This window comes from Oryza sativa, chromosome 4, assembly GCF_034140825.1.
Source record: "Oryza sativa Japonica Group chromosome 4, ASM3414082v1".
Lineage (NCBI taxonomy): Eukaryota > Viridiplantae > Streptophyta > Magnoliopsida > Poales > Poaceae > Oryza > Oryza sativa.
Window position 1 is genome coordinate 9,412,762 of NC_089038.1, and position 22,477 is coordinate 9,435,238.

The following is a 22,477-nucleotide window of genomic DNA, read 5'->3' on the forward strand; positions in this document are numbered from 1 at the left end:
AATAGGCATGGCTAAATAAAACAGTGATAACGCGGGAATTTAAATAAAGCGGTAATGCATTAATTTAAATCAAAATAATTTTATAAACTGGGATTCAATATGCTCAAGGATGATGTGACTTGCCTTGCTCGCTTTCCCAAACGTCGGCTTCAACTTCCACGAAGAGCGGATCTTCCGAAGCTGCAGCGTCTACACGACCAACGGAAAAGAAAAGGCTTTTACTCTAATAAACTCCATATAACAAGCAGGAACAAAGCACAAAAATGGGTTCTTGACTTGTTAAGGAAAAATTAGAGACTTCAACGGTCCAATTACGAGTTCAAATGGCCAAGTTATGGCCATTTGAAGTTTATATGCTCTTTAAATGAATATTTGCGAATTTCTTCATTTAAATTTTAATTTAAAAAGGGTTTATTGCGTCAGCCGAGGGGGAGGGGCGCGCGGACCGGGTCCACGGGAGTGGGGCCCACGCGGCAGCCTCACGGTCCACGGTGGACCGGGCGCACCCGGGCTCACACCGGCCGGCGCCGTGGGCCCCACGCGTCAGCCGCACCCGAGGGCGCGGGCGGCTGACGGCCGGGCCCCACGCGGCAGCCGCTAGGCGCGCCCGGAGGCGGCCACGTCGGTGCGGCCAGCGGGAGGGGCGCGCCCGCGCCCCTATGGTCGCCGGCGGCAGCCATAGGCACGGCGGAGCGGCGGTCGAGAGAGGGGAGGGAAAGGGGGAAACGAAGCGGCGGTCCACGGCTCACCCTGGGTCGACGGCGATGACGGAAACGGCGACCGGAGTGGAGGAAGGCGGCGGCGCGGCTCGGGTCGACGGGGTCGACGGCGTTCCGGCGGTCGGCGACCGAAACGGAGGGGTGGACGAGGTCGGCGAGGATGCGGCGAAGCTGAAGGAGGCGGCGCCGAGGTGGGAGGTGGTCCGGGGCGACGACGGCGGCGGACCGGAGCTCGACGGCGACGGCGGAGAGAGAGAGCGACGGCGCGAGCTCGATTCCGGCGGGAAGAGAGGGCGGTGAGTGGCGGAAACGGTGGTGGGGAGCTCGGGGAGGGTTTATATAGGGTTGGGAGTGAGAGAGGGCGGTCGGAGGAGGGGGAAACGGGCGCGGGAGACCCGGCCGCCATTAATGGCGCCGGCGAGGTTAGGGGAGGGGTTTCCAAACGAATCCGAGGGAGAGAGAGAGAGGGAAGAAATGGGGGAAAGGGGGAGGGGATCCCGGGGAATAATTCCCCCCACTTTATTGCGCGCGGGGACGGCGGGAGGCGGCGGCGCTAGGGCGTGGGCGGGGCGGCGGGAGCGGCGGGAGGATAGGGTTGACAGGTGGGCCCCACCCGTCAGCGAGGGTGGCGGGCGGGCCCGCCCGTCAGCGGCGCGCGCGCGGGGAGAGGCCGAGTGGGCCGCGGGGAGAGGAGGGAGAGGGGAGGGAGATGGGCCGGGCCGGCCAGAGAGAGAGAGGGAAGGAAAAAGAGAGGGAGGGAGACAGGACTTTGGCCGCGGGCCGAGAGAGAGAGAGAGGGAGGTCTTTGGGCCAGACTTGGCCCAAAGGGAGAAGGGGGATTATTTTTAGCTTTTTCTTTTTAATAAACTCTGATAATTGTTTTTGTTGCTTAATAATTATTTCCGGTGCTCTGAAAATTCAAGTAAAATTTGAGGGCTCCTTTTAGACCAAGGAGAATTTAACAAAAATTCTCCGGGCCACATTCGAATTTTTCTGGCACGTATTTTAGTGTTTGTCAATTTCTTTTCGAATTTTAATTAATTCTATTATTCCTTTTAGAAAATGATTTTTATTTCGGGATGAATTTATCAGGACGTGACAGAATCATCAGCTAATTTCGTTTGGAAATTCGAGGATTCGAGTTCGATTCGGATCGATCTCTCTCCTCCGAGCCCTAGACTTTCCTTCTCGTCGCCGGTCGCCGTGGGCCTCCGACGCTGCCTTCTAGCCCCTATAAAAGGACCCCCGGTGTCGCCACTACCCGTCGCCACCCTCGCCTTCGTCTCTCGTCGTCGGAAGCGCCCTAGCACCGTGTAGCCCCGCGCCACCATCGTCACCGTCGCTCCAGCCGTGCGCCGCCGCCGTTCCGGTCGTCGTCGTCGCTCGGGGAGGTCGCCGTCGTGGTCGCCGTCGCGTCGCCGTCCTCGTCCGCCCCTTCGCCGTCGTTGAAGACCGTCGGAGCACCGTCGCCGTCGTCAAGCCGAAGAGTGCCGCCGCTTCTTCCTCGACGCCGTCGCCGTCCGTTGATCTTCCGCCGCCGTTTTGGTCACCGGTGAGTTCGCCGCGTCGCCCTCTACGTGCTGGTGCCCTCCGTTCGCGTCGCCGCGCCGTCGTTCGCCGGCGAGTTTGCAAGCCCGAGTCGCCGTAGGTGATGACGTCATCGCCGACGTCATCGTTGCCGTTCGTCGTGGTCCGGCCGTGGACCGGTCGATCTCGGCCGTCCGTTTTGGATGGAAAGATCTTGGCCGTTCGTTCCCGTGAACCGCTGCCGTGCGCCCGGTCCACCGCAAACCCTAGCCGCTGACGCAATAAACCCCTTTTTCCTTTTCAAGAATAATTCATTATTGCGTCATAATTCAATTAAAATCCATATAAGTGTTTTAATCCGATTTAAACTTCAAAAATTCATAACTAATTCATCTTAGCTCGGATTTAGTTGGTTCAAGTCTCTAAATTTTTCTAAAATTGAGATCTACATGTTAAAAATATCCACATGTACTGTTCATGCTTGTTTATGTGCTGTTTGGTGATTTTGCTCTTTCCTGTTTAGATTCCGACGTTTCCAGAGAGTCCGTTTTCGCAGGAGAAGAATTTGAAGAGTTCCAAGGCCAGCAAGGCAAGTCACACAGATCCCAAATAATCCTTTGAGCATGTTGATCCTGTTTAAAGCTACTGTTTCTATTCAACTATTGCATTTATTTTCGAATGTCATTGGGTGGAATTAACCTATTGTTTGTTATAGCCCTTTTTGTTCTTGATTACTTTATTCCTTGATACTGGGTTATTAAAACCTGACTAGTTGGGCTGTATATATTGGTTCAGCTAGATATTAGATATGATTGCTTAGCCATGCTTAGAAACATTAGCACATTATTGGGATAACTTATGACTCACTATTAATTAATGATGGCTTAATGATAGTTCACGATGGTCAATCGTGATTGGTTAATTAATTACTTGCCAACTAAAACTTGATAATGGTGGGTTGTGAGCACATGGTTTTGAGAGTCGTGCTCATGACAATTAAGGACCGGTTCACGAGTTTCGGTTGTGAAACATTAACCGTGCCAACCACAAGCCAGCGTGGGCAACGGCTTAACCTTTTGTACAGCATGGTTCATTGCGGAGCACCAGACTAAGAAGTGGCGGAGATAAGCCCACGGGGGTCGCTGGGGAGTCCATGCCTTGTTTATAAGGGGGTGATTATGATCCAGGAATGGTGCGCTGTGGTGGATTGTGTTGTGCGAGGGGTACTGTCACAGCTCCTTTCCGAGGTACCGTGGTGGTATTGAGGCACATGGTGACATGATGTGGGGCTGTGTCTTGTGGGTACAGTGGTACACCTCTGATCAGAGTAAAACTATTCGAATAGCCGTGCCCGCGGTTATGGGCGGGTCTAACAATGTCTTTCGTGATTAGTCTCACACCTCTCATCATAATAAAAGATGCTATAACTGGTAATAATTTGTTTAGCTCCTGGTTTGGAATGGTATATTCCTGGTTTGGAGATAGATCTGTACAGCCGGGTATGGTTGTTCAGAAAGGTTGGGCCTATACAACAGGGTATGTTGTATAGCGTTGGATTAATATTGTTTAATTATTACTGAACTGTTTTATTAAATTCTGAAATATTTATTAAATGCTGTTTATGCAAATGAAACCCTATTATGCCATCCTTTGCTATCCTGTGCACTTGCATATTTGCTGCGTGGCTTGCTGAGTATGTCATATACTCACCTTGCAATCATTCATCAGAGGAAGAGTTCTACAATGATGCTGATGGTGTGGAGGATTAGGTGTAGCCCTGGTCAAGCTGCCTGTGGGGTGGAGCCGTCTGCGCCGTTTATTTTTTTTTCCGCTGCTTAGATCTTTAATGATTGAGAGGAACTATCTACCTCTGTAATGACATTTTGTTCGCTTATTAACTAGAGTAATAATTGTACTCTATTATCAATTTGTTATTGTGTGCCTCGGCTGATTCCTGGACGAGGGTTCACACACATGTAAGTGTTTGGAATTTTGGATGGAAATTCCGGGCGTGAAAAGTTGGTATCAGAGCCCCTTTGACCCTAGGTTATGCCAAATGGTTACCCATAGAAGCCCTCTAAAAATATTGGAAAAGTAGAACTGTTCTCCTCTCCTTCTCTTTTAATTAAACCAAACTAATGGCACATGCATTTCCTAATATTTTTTTAGTGGTTCCCGTTCAAAATTTATTTTAGCGTTGTTAGTACTGTACATCTATTACTGTACTAATGGCACATTTACCAGCAAAAGTTCTACAATATGGTTTTATTTAATCTTGCTGCAAGGAAATAAATTTAGCATGTTGATTTTATAACTTTCTTTTATTTCTTTTAGAACCTGTTGTTCAAAAGTACAGAATTTATGACCTTGTTTTCCAACTATTTCAACTTATCTTGCAAGATTGGTTTACTTTATTTACTTACCTTTTACTTTGATTTTCTAACTTTATTCAAATTAATCCAAAAACGTGTGCTATTAATTGGAAAAATGTCTTAACTCCCTCCTTTCACTTGCCTTTAGATGCCGCGCTACAAGCCTGAGTACTTGTTTGGTGTTGAGGGATTTGTCCAAGAGTTGCGTACGATGTCCTTTGCCATAGGATTTGGGACTGCCCCTTTTTATGCCCAGATTCCTCATGATCGTCACGAAGAAAAGTGCCGAGTCAAAGTCACCTTGAACAGTAATAGTGAAGATATCCCCTCAGAGATGTTCGAAGCTGGAGGAAGAAACTACATCCATGCATGTCAGGAGGTGGCAAGGATCGCCATAGGGGAGCTCCGCGATAGCTACAGTGATCAGTTGGCCGACACTGAGTATCGCTACCATCCTCGCCAACCACAGGGAAGTGACCGTGGCAGCTACCTTGAGACTGAGGGAATTGAGAATGATGCTACCACAAGGCATTTGGTTGAGATGCTGTGGGCTATGGATGAAACCCGTGCGGAGACTATGTTAGCAGTTCAAGATCGTGAAGATCGGAATCGTGGTAAGATTTGCAAGCTAGAGGACAAGGTGGATCGTTTGGAGAAGGAACTAGCCGCGTTGAAGGGAGAAGCACCACCGCAGAAGGCCAGGATTCGTCTTACCGCAAGGAAGAGAGCTCTATTTGTCCCTCGCTACCAATTGGCGCCAAAGGTCCGTGTGGTGGAAAAAGAAGTTACCCCAGCCCTAGCGGATCCTCCGGTCGTTAACGTAAGTGATGATGAAGAAGAAGAATCCAAGCACGCCCATTCCAAGATCGAGTGGGGAGCAACTCAAGATGATGAAGACGAACCGAACGAACCTTCAATCAACTCCGATGCCCGGAAGAACTAGAATGCCTTGTCAAGTCATTGTCTTAGATCGTTGTGTTAGTTAGTTTGTTTAAGTTTGGTTGTGTGTGTCTCGCATGTGATTTACATCAGTGGTGGGATGTAAGTGCATGCGTTTGTTTGCTTTCGAGTGTTAGGTGGTTGGTAAGTTTAGTGGTGTGAGAGTCTTCAGTTTTGTATTAATGAAACACACTTAAGATCAATAAAAGTTAAATTAATTCTCTGTCCTAAGTAGTTTTCCCCGGTTTCTCTTCTTGTGCTTCTGCCCATGCCAGATGGTGCTCACTCGCAGCAACGGGAATGGCCCCAACAACAACAATAACAACAACAATGGAGAGAATCCCACACTTGCCCAAGTCCTGGCTCAACAGGCACAGCTTATGAACATGATGATGCAGCAACTCCAGAACCAGCAGAACCAGCTCAACCAAGGAAACAACAATGCTCCGCCGCCGCAGAACAAGTTAGCAGAATTTCTTCGTGTGAGGCCGCCTATTTTCTCTAGCACCACTAATCCTGTTGAAGCTGGTGATTAGCTGCATGCCATAGAGAAGAAGTTGGATTTGCTCCAGTGCACTGATCAGGAGAAGGTCTCATTTGCATCACACCAGCTGCATGGCCCAGCCTCTGAATGGTGGGATCACTTCCGCCTTAATAGGACTACTGCTGAACCTATCACTTGGCTTGAGTTCACCGCTGCTTTCCGGAAGACACATATACCATCGGGAGTGGTGTTTCTCAAGAAGAAGGAATTCAGGTCGCTCACCCAGGGATCTCGCTCTGTCACCGAGTATCTGCACGAGTTCAATCGTCTGGCTCGTTATGCTCCAGAAGATGTTCGCAATGATGAAGAGCGCCAGGAGAAGTTCTTGGAAGGACTTAATGATGAGCTTTCTTACCCCCTCATGACTGGAGATTATCCTGATTTCCAGAAGTTGGTGGATAAGGCTATTCGTCAGGAGGACAAGTACAATCGCATGGAACAAAAGAAACGCCGGATTGCTCACTTCAAGGCACAACAGGGGAATAGTCTTTAGGACCCCAGTCCATGCCACAGGGAGGTTCTTCGTCTGTTGTTCGTCCGCAGCGTCAGTTCTTCAACAACAATGCTGGCAACAACATCCGTAATCAAGCTCCACGCCCTGTTGCAGCTTCGACACAGCAACAACCTGCCAAGAAGGAGCAAGGCAGCAAGCCCGTAGTGTGTTTCAACTGTGGAGACCCAGGACATTATGCTGACAAGTGTCCGAAGCCCCGACGCGTGAAAGTTGTCCCTGCCCAGAGCAACTCTACCGCACCAGCATCCAAGGCTCGTGTCAATCATGTTGCTGCTGCAGAAGCTAAAGATGCTCCAGATGTGATTTTGGGTACGTTCTTTGTTAACTCAGTTCCTGCAACAGTGCTTTTCGATTCTGGTGCTACACATTCATTATTATCTATGAGTTTTGCGGGAAATCATGGGATGGAAGTAGAAGATCTTAGACGTCCTTTGATGGTTAGTACCCCAAGTAATCAAGCACTCTCTTTGCAACGTAGCCCCTCTGTCAGAATAGAAATTCAAGAAGTACCATTTCTGGCCAATCTTATTCTGTTAGAATCCTAGGGATGGACTGGTTAGCCAGATATAAAGGTGTGATAGACTGTGCTAACAGAAAAGTAACTCTCACCAGTGATGATGGTCGAGTTGTAACTGTTGATGCATTGTCTTCTGAGTCTTTAAGGCCAAGTCTGAACCAAATAACTTTGGAAGAGATTCCTATAGTCCGGGATTTTCCCGATGTGTTCCCAGACGATTTACCTGGAATGCCGCCTAAAAGAGATATAGAGTTCATAATAGATTTGGTACCAGGAACAACTCCGATCCATAAGAGACCTTATAGAATGGCAGCCAATGAATTGGCAGAAGTCAAGAGGCAAGTAGACGATTTGCTTCAGAAAGGATACATCAGACCGAGTTCATCTCCATGGGGAGCTCCGGTTATTTTTGTGGAAAAGAAAGATCATACCCAGAGGATGTGTGTGGACTATCGTGCACTAAATGATGTGACTATCAAGAATAAGTACCCGCTACCCAGAATTGATGATTTGTTTGATCAGCTTAAAGGTGCCACCGTTTTCTCCAAGGTAGATCTTCGATCAGGGTATCACCAGTTGAGAATCAAAGAGGAAGATATACCTAAGACAGCTTTTACCACTAGGTATGGGTTGTTTGAATGTACTGTTATGTCTTTTGGACTTACCAATGCCCCTGCTTTCTTCACGAATTTGATGAATAAGGTGTTTATGGAATACCTAGACAAGTTCGTGGTGGTCTTTATTGATGACATTCTTATCTACTCCCGAACAAAAGAAGAGCATGAAGAACATCTTCGCCTTGCACTAGAGAAGCTATGAGAACATCAACTGTATGCTAAGTTTAGCAAGTGTGAATTTTGGTTGTCTGAAGTGAAGTTTCTTGGTCACGTCATCTCAGCAGGAGGAGTTGCCGTCGATCCTAGTAATGTGGAATCCGTAACCAACTGGAAACAACCAAAGACAGTTTCAGAGATTCGCAGTTTCTTAGGCCTCGCAGGTTATTATCGGAGGTTTATAGAGAATTTTTCCAAGATTGCTAAGCCCATGACACGACTGCTTCAGAAAGATGTGAAGTACAAGTGGTTAGAAGAATGTGAGCAGAGTTTTCAAGAGTTGAAGAATCGCTTAATATCAGCTCCTATTTTGATTTTGCCTGATCCAAAGAAGGGTTTCCAAGTGTATTGTGATGCATCCAAACTTGGGTTAGGATGTGTTCTGATGCAAGATGGGAAGGTGGTTGCCTATGCATCTCGTCAGTTACGTCCGCATGAGAAGAACTACCCTACTCATGATCTTGAGTTAGCTGTAGTGGTTCATGCGTTGAAAATTTGGCGTCATTATCTTTTTGGTACTCGTACAGAGGTATATACCGATCACAAGAGTTTAAAGTATATCTTTACTCAGCCAGATCTGAACATGAGACAACGGAGATGGTTGGAATTAATTAAGGATTATGACATGGGAATTCATTATCACCCAGGAAAGGCTAATGTTGTAGCAGACGCTCTTAGTAGGAAAGGCTATTGCAATGCTACGGAAGGACGATAGTTGCCATTGGAGTTATGCAAGGAATTAGAAAGATTAAATTTAGGAATTGTCAGTAGAGGTTTCGTTGCAGCCTTAGAAGCGAAGCCCACTTTAATTGATCAAGTTAGAGAAGCCCAAATTAATGATCCGGATATTCAAGAAATTAAGAAGAATATGAGAAGAGGAAAGGCTATCGGTTTCTTGGAAGATGAGCAAGGAACTGTATGGTTGGGCGAGAGAATCTGCGTTCCCGACAACAAAGATTTAAAAGATGCAATTCTAAAAGAAGCTCATGATACTTTATACTCCATTCACCCTGGTAGTACCAAAATGTACCAGGATCTCAAGGAAAGGTTTTGGTGGGCAAGTATGAAGCGTGAAATCGCAGAATACGTAGCAGTATGTGATGTTTGTCAGCGAGTCAAGGCAGAACATCAGAAACCCGCCGGTTTGTTGCAGCCTTTGAAGATTCCTGAATGGAAATGGGAGGAAATCGGTATGGATTTCATCACTGGTTTACCCAGAACGTCATCAGGCCATTACTCTATTTGGGTGATAGTCGACAGACTTACCAAAGTGGCTCATTTCATCCCAGTAAAGACAACTTATTCTGGAAGTCGGTTGGCGGAATTGTATATGGCAAGGATTGTGTGTTTGCATGGCGTCCCTAAGAAAATAGTGTCTGATCGAGGCAGTCAGTTTACTTCAAATTTTTGGAAGAAGCTTCAGGAAGAGATGGGTTCTAAGCTGAACTTTAGTACTGCTTATCATCCGCAGACAGACGGACAAACCGAAAGGTGAATCAGATTTTGGAAGACATGTTGAGAGCTTGTGCTTTAGACTTCGGTGGAAGTTGGGATAAGAATCTACCTTATGCGGAATTCTCGTACAACAACAGTTATCAAGCTAGTCTTCAGATGGCTCCGTACGAAGCACTGTATGGTCGGAAGTGCCGCACTCCGCTTTTGTGGGATCAAACGGGAGCACGTCAGGTTTTCGGGACTGATATCCTGAGGGAAGCAGAAGAAAAGGTGAAAATCATTCAAGAAAGATTGCGTGTGGCTTAGTCTCGTCATAAGAGTTATGCCGACAATCGCCACAGAGATTTGAGTTTTGAAGAAGGAGATTATGTGTACCTTCGTGTCACGCCTCTTCGAGGAGTTCATCGTTTTCACACCAAAGGAAAATTGGCACCGCGTTTTGTGGGACCTTATAAGATTGTCAGTAGAAGAGGAGAGGTTGCTTATCAGTTGGAGTTACCTCAATCTTTGGCAGGAGTCCATAATGTGTTCCATGTGTCGCAATTGAAGAAGTGTTTAAGGGTACCTACTGAAGAAGCTAATCTTGAACAGATAGAAGTTCAAGAGGATCTGACTTATATTGAGAAACCAGTCCGTATCTTGGAAATAGATGAGAGGAGAACCAGAAATCGAGTTATCCGTTTTTGCAAAGTCCAATGGAGTAATCACTCGGAAGAAGAATCAACTTGGGAACGGGAAGATGAATTGAAGTCAGCTCATCCGCATCTGTTCGCCAGTTCTTCCGAATCTCGAGGACGAGATTCTGTTTAAGGGGGGTAGGTTTGTCACACCCTAAAAATCCAAAATATATAAATTGTTGTTTAATTGGAATTATTAGAATTTATTTTAAAAGCCTAGAAGAGAAGATCTAATTTTAATTAATAAATTCCAATATAAAATGGGGCCAGATAAAATTTCATTAAATACTTTGCTTAATTCTACAATTCCTAGATTTTTCTGGGATTTATTTGAGCTAAGGAAGTATTTTTAATAAATGGAATTGCATTTCATGAGGGGAAACGATCTTCGGGATCTCCTCTACCTTTTCTCTTTTGGAATCATCGGCTAATTTTGTTTGGAAATTCGAGGATTCGAGTTCGATTCGGATCGATCTCTCTCCTCCGAGCCCTAGACTTTCCTTCTCGTCGCCGGTCGCCGTGGGCCTCCGACGCTGCCTTCTAGCCCCTATAAAAGGACCCCCGGTGTCGCCGCTACCCGTCGCCACCCTCGCCTTCGTCTCTCGTCGTCGGAAGCGCCCTAGCACCGTGTAGCCCCGCGCCACCATCGTCGCCGTCGCTCCAGCCGTGCGCCGCTGCCGTTCCGGTCGTCGTCGTCGCTCGGGGAGGTCGCCGTCGTGGTCGCCGTCGCGTCGCCGTCCTCGTCCGCCCCTTCGCCGTCGTTGAAGACCGTCGGAGCACCGTCGCCGTCGTCAACCCGAAGAGTGCCGCCGCTTCTTCCTCGACGCCGTCGCCGTCCGTTGATCTTCCGCCGCCGTTTTGGTCACCGGTGAGTTCGCCGCATCGCCCTCTACGTGCTGGTGCCCTCCGTTCGCGTCGCCGCGCCGTCGTTCGCCGGCGAGTTTGCAAGCCCGAGTCGCCGCTGGTGATGACGTCATCGCCGACGTCATCGTTGCCGTTCGTCGTGGTCCGGCCGTGGACCGGTCAATCTCGGCCGTCCGTTCCCGTGAACCGCTGCCGTGCACCCGGTCCACCGCAAACCCTAGCCGCTGACGCAATAAACCCCTTTTTCCTTTTCAAAAATAATTCATTATTGCGTCATAATTCAATTAAAATCCACATAAGTGTTTTAATCCGATTTAAACTTCAAAAATTCATAACTAATTCATCTTAGCTCGGATTTAGTTGGTTCAAGTCTCTAAATTTTTCTAAAATTGAGATCTACATGTTAAAAATATCCACATGTACTGTTCATGCTTGTTTATGTGCTGTTTGGTGATTTTGCTCTTTCCTGTTTAGATTCCGACGTTTCCGGAGAGTCCGTTTTCGCAGGAGAAGAATTTGAAGAGTTCCAAGGCTAGCAAGGCAAGTCACACAGATCCCAAATAATCCTTTGAGCATGTTGAACCCGTTTAAAGCTACTGTTTCTATTCAACTATTGCATTTATTTTCGAATGTCATTGGGTGGAATTAACCTATTGTTTGTTATAGCCCTTTTTGTTCTTGATTACTTTATTCCTTGATACTCTGGGTTATTAAAACCTGACTAGTTGGGCTGTATATATTGGTTCCACTAGATATTAGATATGATTTCTTAGCCATGCTTAGAAACATTAGCACATTATTGGGATAACTTATGACTCACTATTAATTAATGATGGCTTAATGATAGTTCACGATGGTCAATCGTGATTGGTTAATTAATTACTTGCCAACTAAAACTTGATAATGGTGGGTTGTGAGCACATGGTTTTGAGAGTCGTGCTCATGACAATTAAGGACCGGTTCACGAGTTTCGGTTGTGAAACATTAACCGTGCCAACCACAAGCCAGCGTGGGCAACGGCTTTACCTTTTGTACAGCATGGTTCATTGCGGAGCACCAAACTGAGAAGTGGCGGAGATAAGCCCACGGGGGTCGCTGAGGAGTCCATGCCTTGTTTATAAGGGGGTGATTATGATCCAGGAATGGTGCGCTGTGGTGGATTGTGTTGTGCGAGGGGTACTGTCACAGCTCCTTTCCGAGGTACCGTGGTGGTATTGAGGCACATGGTGACATGATGTGGGGCTGTGTCTTGTGGGTACAGTGGTACACCTCTGATCAGAGTAAAACTATTCGAATAGCCGTGCCCGCGGTTATGGGCGGGTCTAACAATATCATTCGTGATTAGTCTCACACCTCTCATCATAATAAAAGATGCTATAACTGGTAATAATTTGTTTAGCTCCTGGTTTGGAATGGTATATTCCTGGTTTGGAGATAGATCTGTACAGCCGGCTATGGTTGTTCAGAAAGGTTGGGCCTATACAACAGGGTATGTTGTATAGCGTTGGATTAATATTGTTTAATTATTACTTAACTGTTTTATTAAATTCTTAAATATTTCTTAAATGCTGTTTATGCAAATGAAACCCTATTATGCCATCCTTTGTTATCCTGTGCACTTGCATATTTGCTGAGTGGCTTGCTGAGTATGTCATATACTCACCTTGCAATCATTCATCAGAGGAAGAGTTCTACAATGATGCTGATGGTGTGGAGGATTAGGTGTAGCCCTGGTCAAGCTGCCTGTGGGGTGGAGCCGTCTGCGCCGTTTATTTTTTTTTCCGCTGCTTAGATCTTTAATGATTGAGAGGAACTATCTACCTCTGTAATGACATTTTGTTCGCTTATTAACTAGAGTAATAATTGTACTCTATTATCAATTTGTTATTGTGTGCCTCGGCTGATTCCTGGACGATGGTTCACACACATGTAAGCGTTTGGAATTTTGGATGGAAATTCCGGGCGTGACAATCCGTTCCTTAGCACCGCAGGAGCCAACACTGACGTGGGAACAGGAAGTATCCGTTTCCATATCAACGGGAAGGAGGAAAAGTTTGAGTTCCAGCCAAAGACTGAACAATGCTCCATGGTCAGAATAAAGTATGGGCCAAACCTGCAAAACATTCAAATGGTCGAAGTGGAGCCACCCAAAAAGGACAGCCTGGTAAAGTTCATGCAGAATTTCCTGGAAAAGGAAACAACGATGCCTAGGAACCGTTATTGGAAAACGCCGGTGAAATCAAGCACACCGGCCAAGAAGCTAGAGGAGCCGGCTCAAAGGAAGCCTTCTCCCGCCCCATCACCTCCAGAGACGGTGGAAAATCCGTGCACTAAACGGAAGGGAGGTACGGTCTTGCACGTCGGACCCAAAATGACGCGACCTTCGCCAACAGGTAAATTGGTATGTATCCACTTATTTGCTTTCAACAATTTAAATTTTTGCATCAACACATGTTTGAATTTCAAATTTGCATTTAGGATTTTTGAATTTTGAGGAAACCCTTCAAATGAATTTTTTAGAGCAACCAAAATAAAATTTTCAACGAAAATTCACTGTGCCATGACCACACTGATCATTGGAACCCAACGGCCGAAAGTGGGGCCAGTTGGGTTCACCAGGGGTTCGGCCGAACCCCCTGGTTTGGCCGAACCGGCCAGGCAACGGTCAGCTGCGTCCCTTTTCGAGGCAACGGCTAGTGGGCCCCACAGGTCAGTTTTGACCGTTGTGGGAGCACTACTTAAGCCAACCAGCCAGGAGCGGGAAATCCATCCCATTTCAACACATTTTCATTCCCTCTCCAAAGTTTGCTCTCAAATTCATTCAGGCTTTGATAGTTTCCCTCAAATTCAAATACATAGTTGCATATATACAAGTTGCTTTAGTGAAACTGATCGGCGGGTGAAACTCTTGCTATTCTAACCCCCGCTGAGTTAGTCCGTTCTTGCTCCATTGTGTAGAATGAGGAGGCGATTGTCTCGTCTGTTCAAGGGGTCCGGCTCTTCGTCAAGTTGTCATGATGAGTCTAGTACTCATTCATCAGCTGACCTCGACCATGTTCAAGAGGATGCCGAAGCTCCACGACGTTTCCTGAACGACACCGACCTCGACCTTATCGATGATCGGGAAAGACAAGCCTACTACATGCTGAGTGACCGGGAGTATGCTCACATGCGAGAATACTCTCCGGAGCTGCTGAAAAAGATAGGTATGGATGTTGATTTTCGTGCTATTTGGAAAGCTGTTGGTTGGCAGAGATTTGCTGTGGTAGATAAGCCTAGTTCTCGTTTGCTTACTTTGCAATTTCTGTGCACTTTGAAAGAAATAGAAGATGGAATTTCCTTTCACTTTTTCCATAAGGAATACACATTTACATGGAAAGGATTAAGTAAACTTCTTGGTTTTCACGATTCTTGTAAAATCGATCTCCAGAAAGGAATTTCTGGGTTCGAGAAAAATAGGTTTTGGGAAGATATTTCTGGTGCTCCAATTTGCAAGAAACCTAGGACGAATGATATCCATAATCCTGATCTTAGGCTCATGCACAATTGATTGCTATGACTTTGTTTCCTAGAGGTGATCTTAGACCCATTAGGGGGGATAAATTTACTATCATGTTTGCCATGGTTAGGAAGATAAAAATTTCTCTTGTGAAATGCATGATAAGACAATGGTTAGAAAGTATGAGGTTTTCTGCTCCTATTGAATGCACTTCTCCGATTGCTCGGATAGCGAAAGGGCTGGGGGTCGTTAGTGACCAGATTGCTTTCATCTCTACTGCTTGTCCATGTATTGATGAGAATTATCTAGTGCAAGGACATATTATGAAACATGGAGTAGGTGGATCTTTGATATACTTTTTCCTCGGTTGTATAAATGAAATCCTATTGCCAAATGCGGGGTATCATTTGTACAACTGCCATGAACTAACCATTCCCTGCAGACCATAGAAGAATCTCGTGCAGGTGGAGCATACAGGGAGACGCGCAGCATGGCAAGGAACGAACGAGAAAGTTCATCATCCTCAACACCCGTGCAGATGTATGAGGCAGGTTAGGAACCAACTGGGCAAGTGCCAGTGAGGAACGGTGGCATGCGCCTCATGACATAGAATGGGGGGACAACCAACCCCCCAGATCAAGTGGTATGCTCCCATCTCCAAGTGAATGGCGCTCAAGTTCCTCTCGTTGGGACTAGGGTGAAATCACCAGGAGAATGGATACCCTTGATGTGCAGACGGGAGAGATCCAATATAACCTCACAGAACACATAGCCCAGACGCAAGAGTGGCAACAGACTGCTGATGCTCAATTTGCCAACATCAACAACATGATCCAGCAACAGCACGATGACCTTCAAGCGTACTTCCGCTTCCAGGAGTTCAATCCTTATCAAGGACCCTAAGCGTAAGCCAAGCTTGGAGGGAGACATCTCTCCCCCTGCTGAGCTAACTTGTATCACATTGCATATTTCCCTTTCCAATTGCATATTTGCTTCTTAATTGCATCCTATAAACCTGAAAACAACATAAAAATTTGCAAAATAAAAAATACCAAAAGATATGATAGGTTTGAGTCATGCTAGGTAAGACAAGCTAGCTCTCTTTGTTGAAATGATGAATAGTTGCTCTGTTTTATATCTCTTATATATGGGTTCATAGGTAAGTGCTCTCTCAAAGATTAAATATAAGTAGCCAATAAATCTAGGAACCTAAGGTAAATGAGCTGCACTTGCTGATCTTAGTCTAAGTTGTTGCAAGATATGAGATAGTAAATAAGAGTTACTATGATCCTGGTCCTAGTTTGACTTAAATTCCGGATGTTTTGTTTTTCAAAATGATAAATTTGGAAGTTCCTCATTTGATATAAATTCCTACCAGAGCCAAAAATGTGCCATCATAATTGAACTATATACATTTTGGTTGCTTGTCATTCCATTGAACTTTGTCAAACTCTTCTGACTTGTGTAGATACTTCTCATGCTCTATGACCAAGATCATACACCCACATATATGCACATGCTAAACTCCTACATCGGGAGCTAGCAATATTCCATTCCATTTCCATATTACCACCAAAATAAATTCTCCATGCTTTCATATGCTTTCTTCTCCTAAAAAGAAAATCCTTTTGAAAAAAAAGAGAAGGAGGGAAATGCATGGTTATGAAAAAAAAAATAAAGTTATGCTCTCACAAGCATGGGAATGATACTGAAAAAAAATGTTAGCCATGCCCTCTCTTAATTAATAAAACAAGGATTTTTTTGGAGAAGAAAGTAAGCACAAAGGAGAAGCATTTTCTTTATATGTCATTTCCACCATATATCACACACACACTTTGCACGATCTTAATCTTGAGTATGTTTAGTTATCTGCTTTAGTCTGAGTTTTTGACTTAGTAATAAATGTGAATGCAAGTATGCCATGTTTGATCTCTACCGAGCTCCACATATCAAATCTTAGAGTAGGAATCAAGAAGGCAAAAATAGCGAGGAATTCATTTTGATACACTTAGAGAGAATGAGTGAATCATTTGAGGAACTTGGCTTTCTTTTGCAAAATCATTTTGAAAACTTCCGGGACGAAAGTTGAATAAAGATTGGGTGATTGGTACTCTAATTGCTATTCTGTCTTTCAACCGCCCAAGACAAGGAGAAGCAGTGTCTCGTGGGAATCAGGGGTAAGGGTAAGCCACCGTGCCAAAGATTATTTAATCTGAGAGAGAGTACATATACCTTGCACCTGTACCTTTGAGATATACAGCATAGTAGCAACACCTAATCAACAACAAAGTTTTTGTTTCCTTTCGTCCTTCACTCGGGACGAGTGAAGATTCAAGCTTGGGGGGTTTTGTTGACGGTCGTTAGCAATCAGTTTTACCGTCAACATTATCAAAATAGAGGAGAACTAGTTATGCTTGCAATGCATATATGCGCTAGAATAATAATATTCCACTAGTATTTGGTTCATTAACCCTTCTGCAGAGAATAATCATAAAGTGAAGGAGAATCGACATCAAATCAGACGATAAATCAATCGGACGATGTCGAGGATTAGACTTATGTATGAATGGGCCAAGATCTCAGAATTAACACGATGAATTGGGCCAAAATTTACAAGTCTACGAAGTGAAGCAACAGAGGATGCCGCCAGCCAAAACATGGGCTGGTTGGGCCGGCCCCTAGTTCGGCCGAACCAGGGGGTTCGGCCGAACCTCCCGTGGCGCCAATGGATGCAGGGTTTGGATGGATGGCTAGGATTGATCCGCAATGACGGTTGGAGGGTATTACCGACCATTCCAACCGTCACAACCGTCATTACCTGCCTATAAAAGGAGCTCCTCTTCTCACTTCACTCACACACCTCAAGCATGAGCTCTCTCATATTCTCTCAAGTTAGGCCTTGTTTGTTTCAGCTTATGATTATTATAATCTAGATTATTAAACCAAATTACTATAAGCTGGATTATAATAAGCTGACATAGAATAAGCTGTGAGTTGTTTGTTTGTCCGGATTATTGGAGGTATGGATTATTGGGTTTGTAAGGCTGAAGTCTATAATACCCTCAGCTATTTTGGATGCCTTATTCATCCTTGTCACTATATAAAACAAATACGTAATTTTAAATAATGTCATCTATTAATAAATAAAACATTCATGAATATGTTTTTTTTACAACAGACTGAACAATAAATTATTATCTCCTAGCAAATAAAGCATCGGTAATATTATCACGAAAGATATTTGCGTCGCCCTCTTCGTCTCCCAATTGACTAGCATTCCCTCGAGATGAAGGCATCGGCATATAGTTTTCATCGTTATCACACCGATCGAACTCCTCGTCACTCAATTTACTATCTCGAATGAAATTATGAAGCGCCATGCATGCATGTATTATTTTTGTTTGCTTGAGCATCGGATAACTCGTAAGTCCAATAGAATTCTCCATTTCATCTTCAAAACGCCAAAAGAACGCTCAATCACGTTACGAAGAGATGAATGTAAGTGGTTGAACACCTCCTTCTTGCCACTAGGACGTGGACCCGCTCGAAACTCTGGTAAATGGTATTTGGTCCCTTTATATGGAGCTAGAAATCCCATTCGATTTGGATAGCCCGAGTCAACAAGGTAAAATTTCCCTGTTGATATAAACATAAACATACTTTATTAGACATCACTTTAACACTGAAACTAGTAAGAAAAGTGAAAAGATATATGTGAAATTACCTGGTGGAGGATGAGGGAAGATAGTGGCATATTTGCATAAAGCATCATTAAACACCCTCATATCATGTGCCGATCCGGGCCATCCCGCAACAATGAATGTAAACCTCATATCAAAGTCACAAACAGCCAAAACATTTTGAGTGGGATACTTGTTCCTACCCACATGCTGAACCACCTTTGATGCGGGCACAACAACTAGTATATGCGTCCCATCTATTGCACCTATGCAATTATTGAAATGAGGCTGAAACCGATCACCATGTAGTCTTGGGTGAATCGTTGTGAAGTGTGGATCTCTAGGTTTGACTAGATCTTTTGAGAGAAGGTAAACACTCTGCAACACTTCCTCAAATTTCACGCTGATTGTTCCTTTTGATCTCTCAAATCGGTTTTTAACTTGAACAAATGACTGTGGAGCCCCAATAGTCCATAAAAACATTCCCAACGCTTCAATTGAATCCATCTTACTAGTTGACTTCAAACCATAAGATGTTACCAACAAATTATGTAACCTCTCAAACAGTGGCCTACTCATTCTAAACATATCATAACAATCTTGTGGGAAATTGAGGTTTCTCATAACCCAATCATAACCAGCTAAAGTAGCTTCTCTATACTTTGACTTGTTCAAATAAGTTTCAGCATATAACATACCAAATGCTGTCAATACAGGTCCAACTTTTCTCATCATGTCTAGTTGTCTGCTAGCAACAACAAAAGTTTCATCCTCATCCTCATCATCACTTGCATACATGCCAATCTACAAACAATGCAACAAATGATATCACACAAGTAGGCACATAAAAGTTCATGCATTCAAATTAAAGCGTCATATTACATGGGCAATTCATTAGTTCATGCATATAAATAGAAGTTGTCTTGCTAATACATATTGTCTCACAAAATTTAAACAAAGATGATAAGTTCATGCATATAAATAATTAGCACTATCCTACTCCAAGCCTTCCTTCATGCACCACCTCTTCAACCAACTGAGCCTTCCCTCCTTGGTGGTAAAAGTCTTGAACACGTCACGATGTGAAAAGATTTCACAAATAATTGCGTAGCCATGAAATGCTCGGCACTTCCTTCTGCTGCCCCACACTCCACTACCAAGTCCATCACTTCCTTAATAGAGTTGTACCTAAATTCACCTTGCATCACCTTGTTGGCAATACTACAATTGGTGTCCAAAGTGGACTGAATATTCTTCATCACCTTAACCATGGGGTTCTTAACCTTCTTCAGTGGACTATTTTCAGTGGTAATACACCCTCGTTTCACTGATTTGTTATTCGTTGTGTATCTATGCAATGAGATGTCCACTGGTGTGTCATCAAGGCTTTGTACACCAGCCCCTCCAACATCCTCTCCAGGTGCACAAGCAGAAGAACCATCAACAGCAACCTCAGCAAACATTTGACTCAATAAATCTTCACAATCCGGGGGACCATGTTGTAGCTTCTTCCATTCAGAATGACCCTAGAAATAAAGGAACAGGCCGTGAGTACTAATTATTGAAAACACTAAAAACAATTTCATGAAAAGGATTATTACCTTAGTGACTTGCTTCCAGTATTTATCACTTGCTGAAACTGTTCCTTGTGTACTATCCCATCCAAGCCCTGTATCTTTGAGGAGGCCAAGCCAAAAGCTATACAAGGCTTTTAGTATATCCCATCGGTTCTTCAATTGCATCTTGCTGTGTCGTAGCCCTGTTTTCTGCAAGTACTTGACAGCAATGTTCTGGTACCCCCTAGTAGTCATTATCCCGATAGGCCTATTGCCGGCTTCGATTTGTTCTACGCATAGTTCACAAAATATCCTAGTGTTTGTGGTAGACCATTCTGCTTTGTCAAACTCCTTCTATTTGATAGAACAAACACATTGAGATTCAGTTTTCAATGTTGTCGTACATCTATAGCTCTAACTATAAAAAAACATGACTATTTAGAGCTCCAGAGCACATGAATAGTATTTTATTATAGCTTTTAGATATGAACACTAGTTAATAATTATATCTTTATTATTTGTCAATACGACCTACCCTTTAGCACTGAGAACAGAGCAATACAAGCATTATTAACAACAGTCATAAACCAGGTTTGCTTCTTCCCATGCACTAGTCAAGATTTTTTTGGACTCTTATATGTCCACATGACATTTCTCACTGTTGTGACAAGAATTATAAATCAAATATGTAATAAATACAACCATAAGAGAGACATACCATTCCACTTCCATTACATGTCTCACTGTCGACAAATCCTTCTGCGCAGAGATTGTCTGCACTGGCCGTTACCCCGGTAGCAGCTCCACTGCTCGATGGCCGTGGCTGCTTGTATGGCGCCTTCCTCGGTCGACCACCACGTGCTGCCGAGGATGGTGCACTGCTAATCGATTGTGTGGTGGGTCTCTTCCCACGTCCACCATCATGCCCGCCGCGGCGCCCACGACGTGCAGCCGAGGATGCATCCTCCACCACTTGGAACGAATTGCTGCCATGGAGTTCGGGCAAGCAATGATGGCCATCTCCTTCATCTTCTTCAACCACGCCATGGATTCCTCTGGACTGGGTTCGGTTTCTTACCAATTGATCGCGGTACCGTAGGGCTTTGGCGACACTGTCCTCCGCATTTGCAGGCTCCATCTCCACTGATTGTCTCACTGCATGGAAAAAAAAAGCATTGTGTCGTTCTGTAATTTGAGCAAGAGCTAGCAATAGATAAGCACCTAATCCAAAGCAAATCTAACTGATAAATCTACCTAATCTCAACTAGCACTTCCTATGCTCCTGTCTGCCCAAATAAAATGCTGATTTGCATGTAACTTCGCCGTTCAATCCCGTTGAAACGCACCTGCCGTTGTGTGACAAATCGTCGGGTCCCAGTGGATTGAAAAAATTCAGTAATTTTCCTGATTACATCATCAGCTGTGAGACACCTGCGTGCAGTACATTAAGAAAATTCAGTGTTTGATCAATTTCATCCATTCATTCATTCAGTACAGTAGAAAATATCATCCATTCAGTGTTTAAGAAATTTCACATATAGCAACCTACAAATGAATGTGCTCTCAGGTGATACACACATATGTAAAATCATGTGATGAAAAGCAACATAAAGGGAAATTCAATTTCTTCAGTTCCATGGCATGGGACAAATTTCTGAGTGTGAAAATCAAACAAATCAATTAGTGTTGAGAGAGAGAAAGAGAGAGAGTACTGCATCCAGGAGTTGGGGCCGCGTCGCCGCAGCCTGGAGACAAAGGCGGGGTACGGAGTGAGGGCAGGGACGGCGGTGGCGCGGTTCAGGGAAGAAGACGGGACATGGAGTTGGGAACGCGGCGGCGCGGCCGGGGGTGGAGAAGGCTGCTCGCGCGCCGGGGGTGGAGAAGGCGGCGCGATTGGGAAAGAAGGAGGTCGGATGCGCGCGATTGGGAGAGGAGATGGCGGCGCGACCGGGAGAGGAGGAGCCGAGTTCGCGCGCTCGTGTAGATAGGAGAGGGCAATCTGTTCGGTTGATGGCATAGGTGGGTAATTTTTTCAATTATCTAGGGGTAGTGGATCTTTAGCCACTCAATAATCTGGAAAAAGCTCTTTTAGAGCAGCTTATTAGATTATGATAATTTGGCTTATGGATTATAATAATCTGCTATAATAATCTACCTGTTTGTTTCAGCTTACTCCTAATAATTAAAATTATCGTAATCCTAAGCTGAATCAAACAGGGCCTTAGTTTAAAGTTCTTAAGCTAGTGGAATAGGAATAGAGTAGAAATCAGGAGTCCGGAAGTCTTCGGAAGAGTTCGGGTATGGCTCTAGTAGCTTTCCTTCCTCTTTTGTAAACTTTGTACTTTATTTAGAATACTCTTCTTTATACATTTATGGTTTTGAAATACTTTCCGAGTATATAAATGTCTACTTTATGTTATGTTTATGTTATACTGAATATGCTGCTAGCTTATCTGGGAGATGCTTTGGTGCGGGTATAATGTTTGCATATGCAATTACTCCATGTCATGACGATGATATTAGAGTAGTATCTGGTAATTTAGACGTGGTGTCTAGATTACAGGATATCATTAGTTGGTGTTATATGCTGCGGATGAGAGGTGGGCCGTTGATGGTGATAGCTCAGTACGGGTATTCCTCCGCGCGTGTATATTGTCCTAAGTTAATTCCCTAGGGAGGGTACCCCTCCGTATTTAGCCCCGGTTGTATGGTCATGACGGGCTGTCGTAAGGAACTCGGCAGTCAGGGGTGGCTTCTCGAAGTACCAGGAGGACATCAAAT

At 44.7% G+C, this 22,477-nt stretch overlaps 1 protein-coding gene across 4 annotated transcripts; it reads right to left on the reverse strand.

The window, feature by feature from the left end:
* Positions 1-17,574: 17,574 nt before the first annotated feature.
* LOC4335290 (uncharacterized) lies at positions 17,575-21,652 on the reverse strand. Of its 4 annotated transcripts, none has more exons than XM_015778182.3 (5): positions 21,409-21,652; positions 21,043-21,127; positions 20,415-20,851; positions 18,185-18,944; positions 17,575-18,096 (listed from the first exon to the last, which is right to left on the reverse strand). In XM_015778182.3, the coding sequence occupies exons 3-5, from the start codon at positions 20,832-20,834 to the stop codon at positions 17,852-17,854; spliced, it is 1,425 nt and encodes a 474-aa protein (XP_015633668.1). In that variant the 5' UTR covers positions 20,835-20,851; positions 21,043-21,127; positions 21,409-21,652; the 3' UTR covers positions 17,575-17,851. The 4 variants fall into 4 exon arrangements, with proteins under 4 accessions (XP_015633668.1, XP_015633669.1, XP_015633670.1 ...); XM_015778183.3 differs by having other exon boundaries at positions 20,951-21,127; XM_015778184.3 differs by lacking the exons at positions 17,575-18,096; positions 18,185-18,944 and adding exons at positions 18,978-19,666; positions 19,742-20,050.
* Positions 21,653-22,477: the final 825 nt, after the last annotated feature.

Excerpts from the sequence above, each read along its gene's own strand:
- LOC4335290 (XM_015778182.3), bottom strand. The coding sequence starts at position 20,834 with ATGGAGCCTGCAAATGCGGAGGACAGTGTCGCCAAAGCCCTACGGTAC. Across the intron at positions 18,945-20,414 it reads CATGTAATGGAAGTGGAATG|ATTGGCATGTATGCAAGTGA; the intron begins GTATGTCTCTCT and ends CATTGTTTGTAG. Across the intron at positions 18,097-18,184 it reads CTTCCCTCATCCTCCACCAG|GGAAATTTTACCTTGTTGAC; the intron begins GTAATTTCACAT and ends TTATATCAACAG.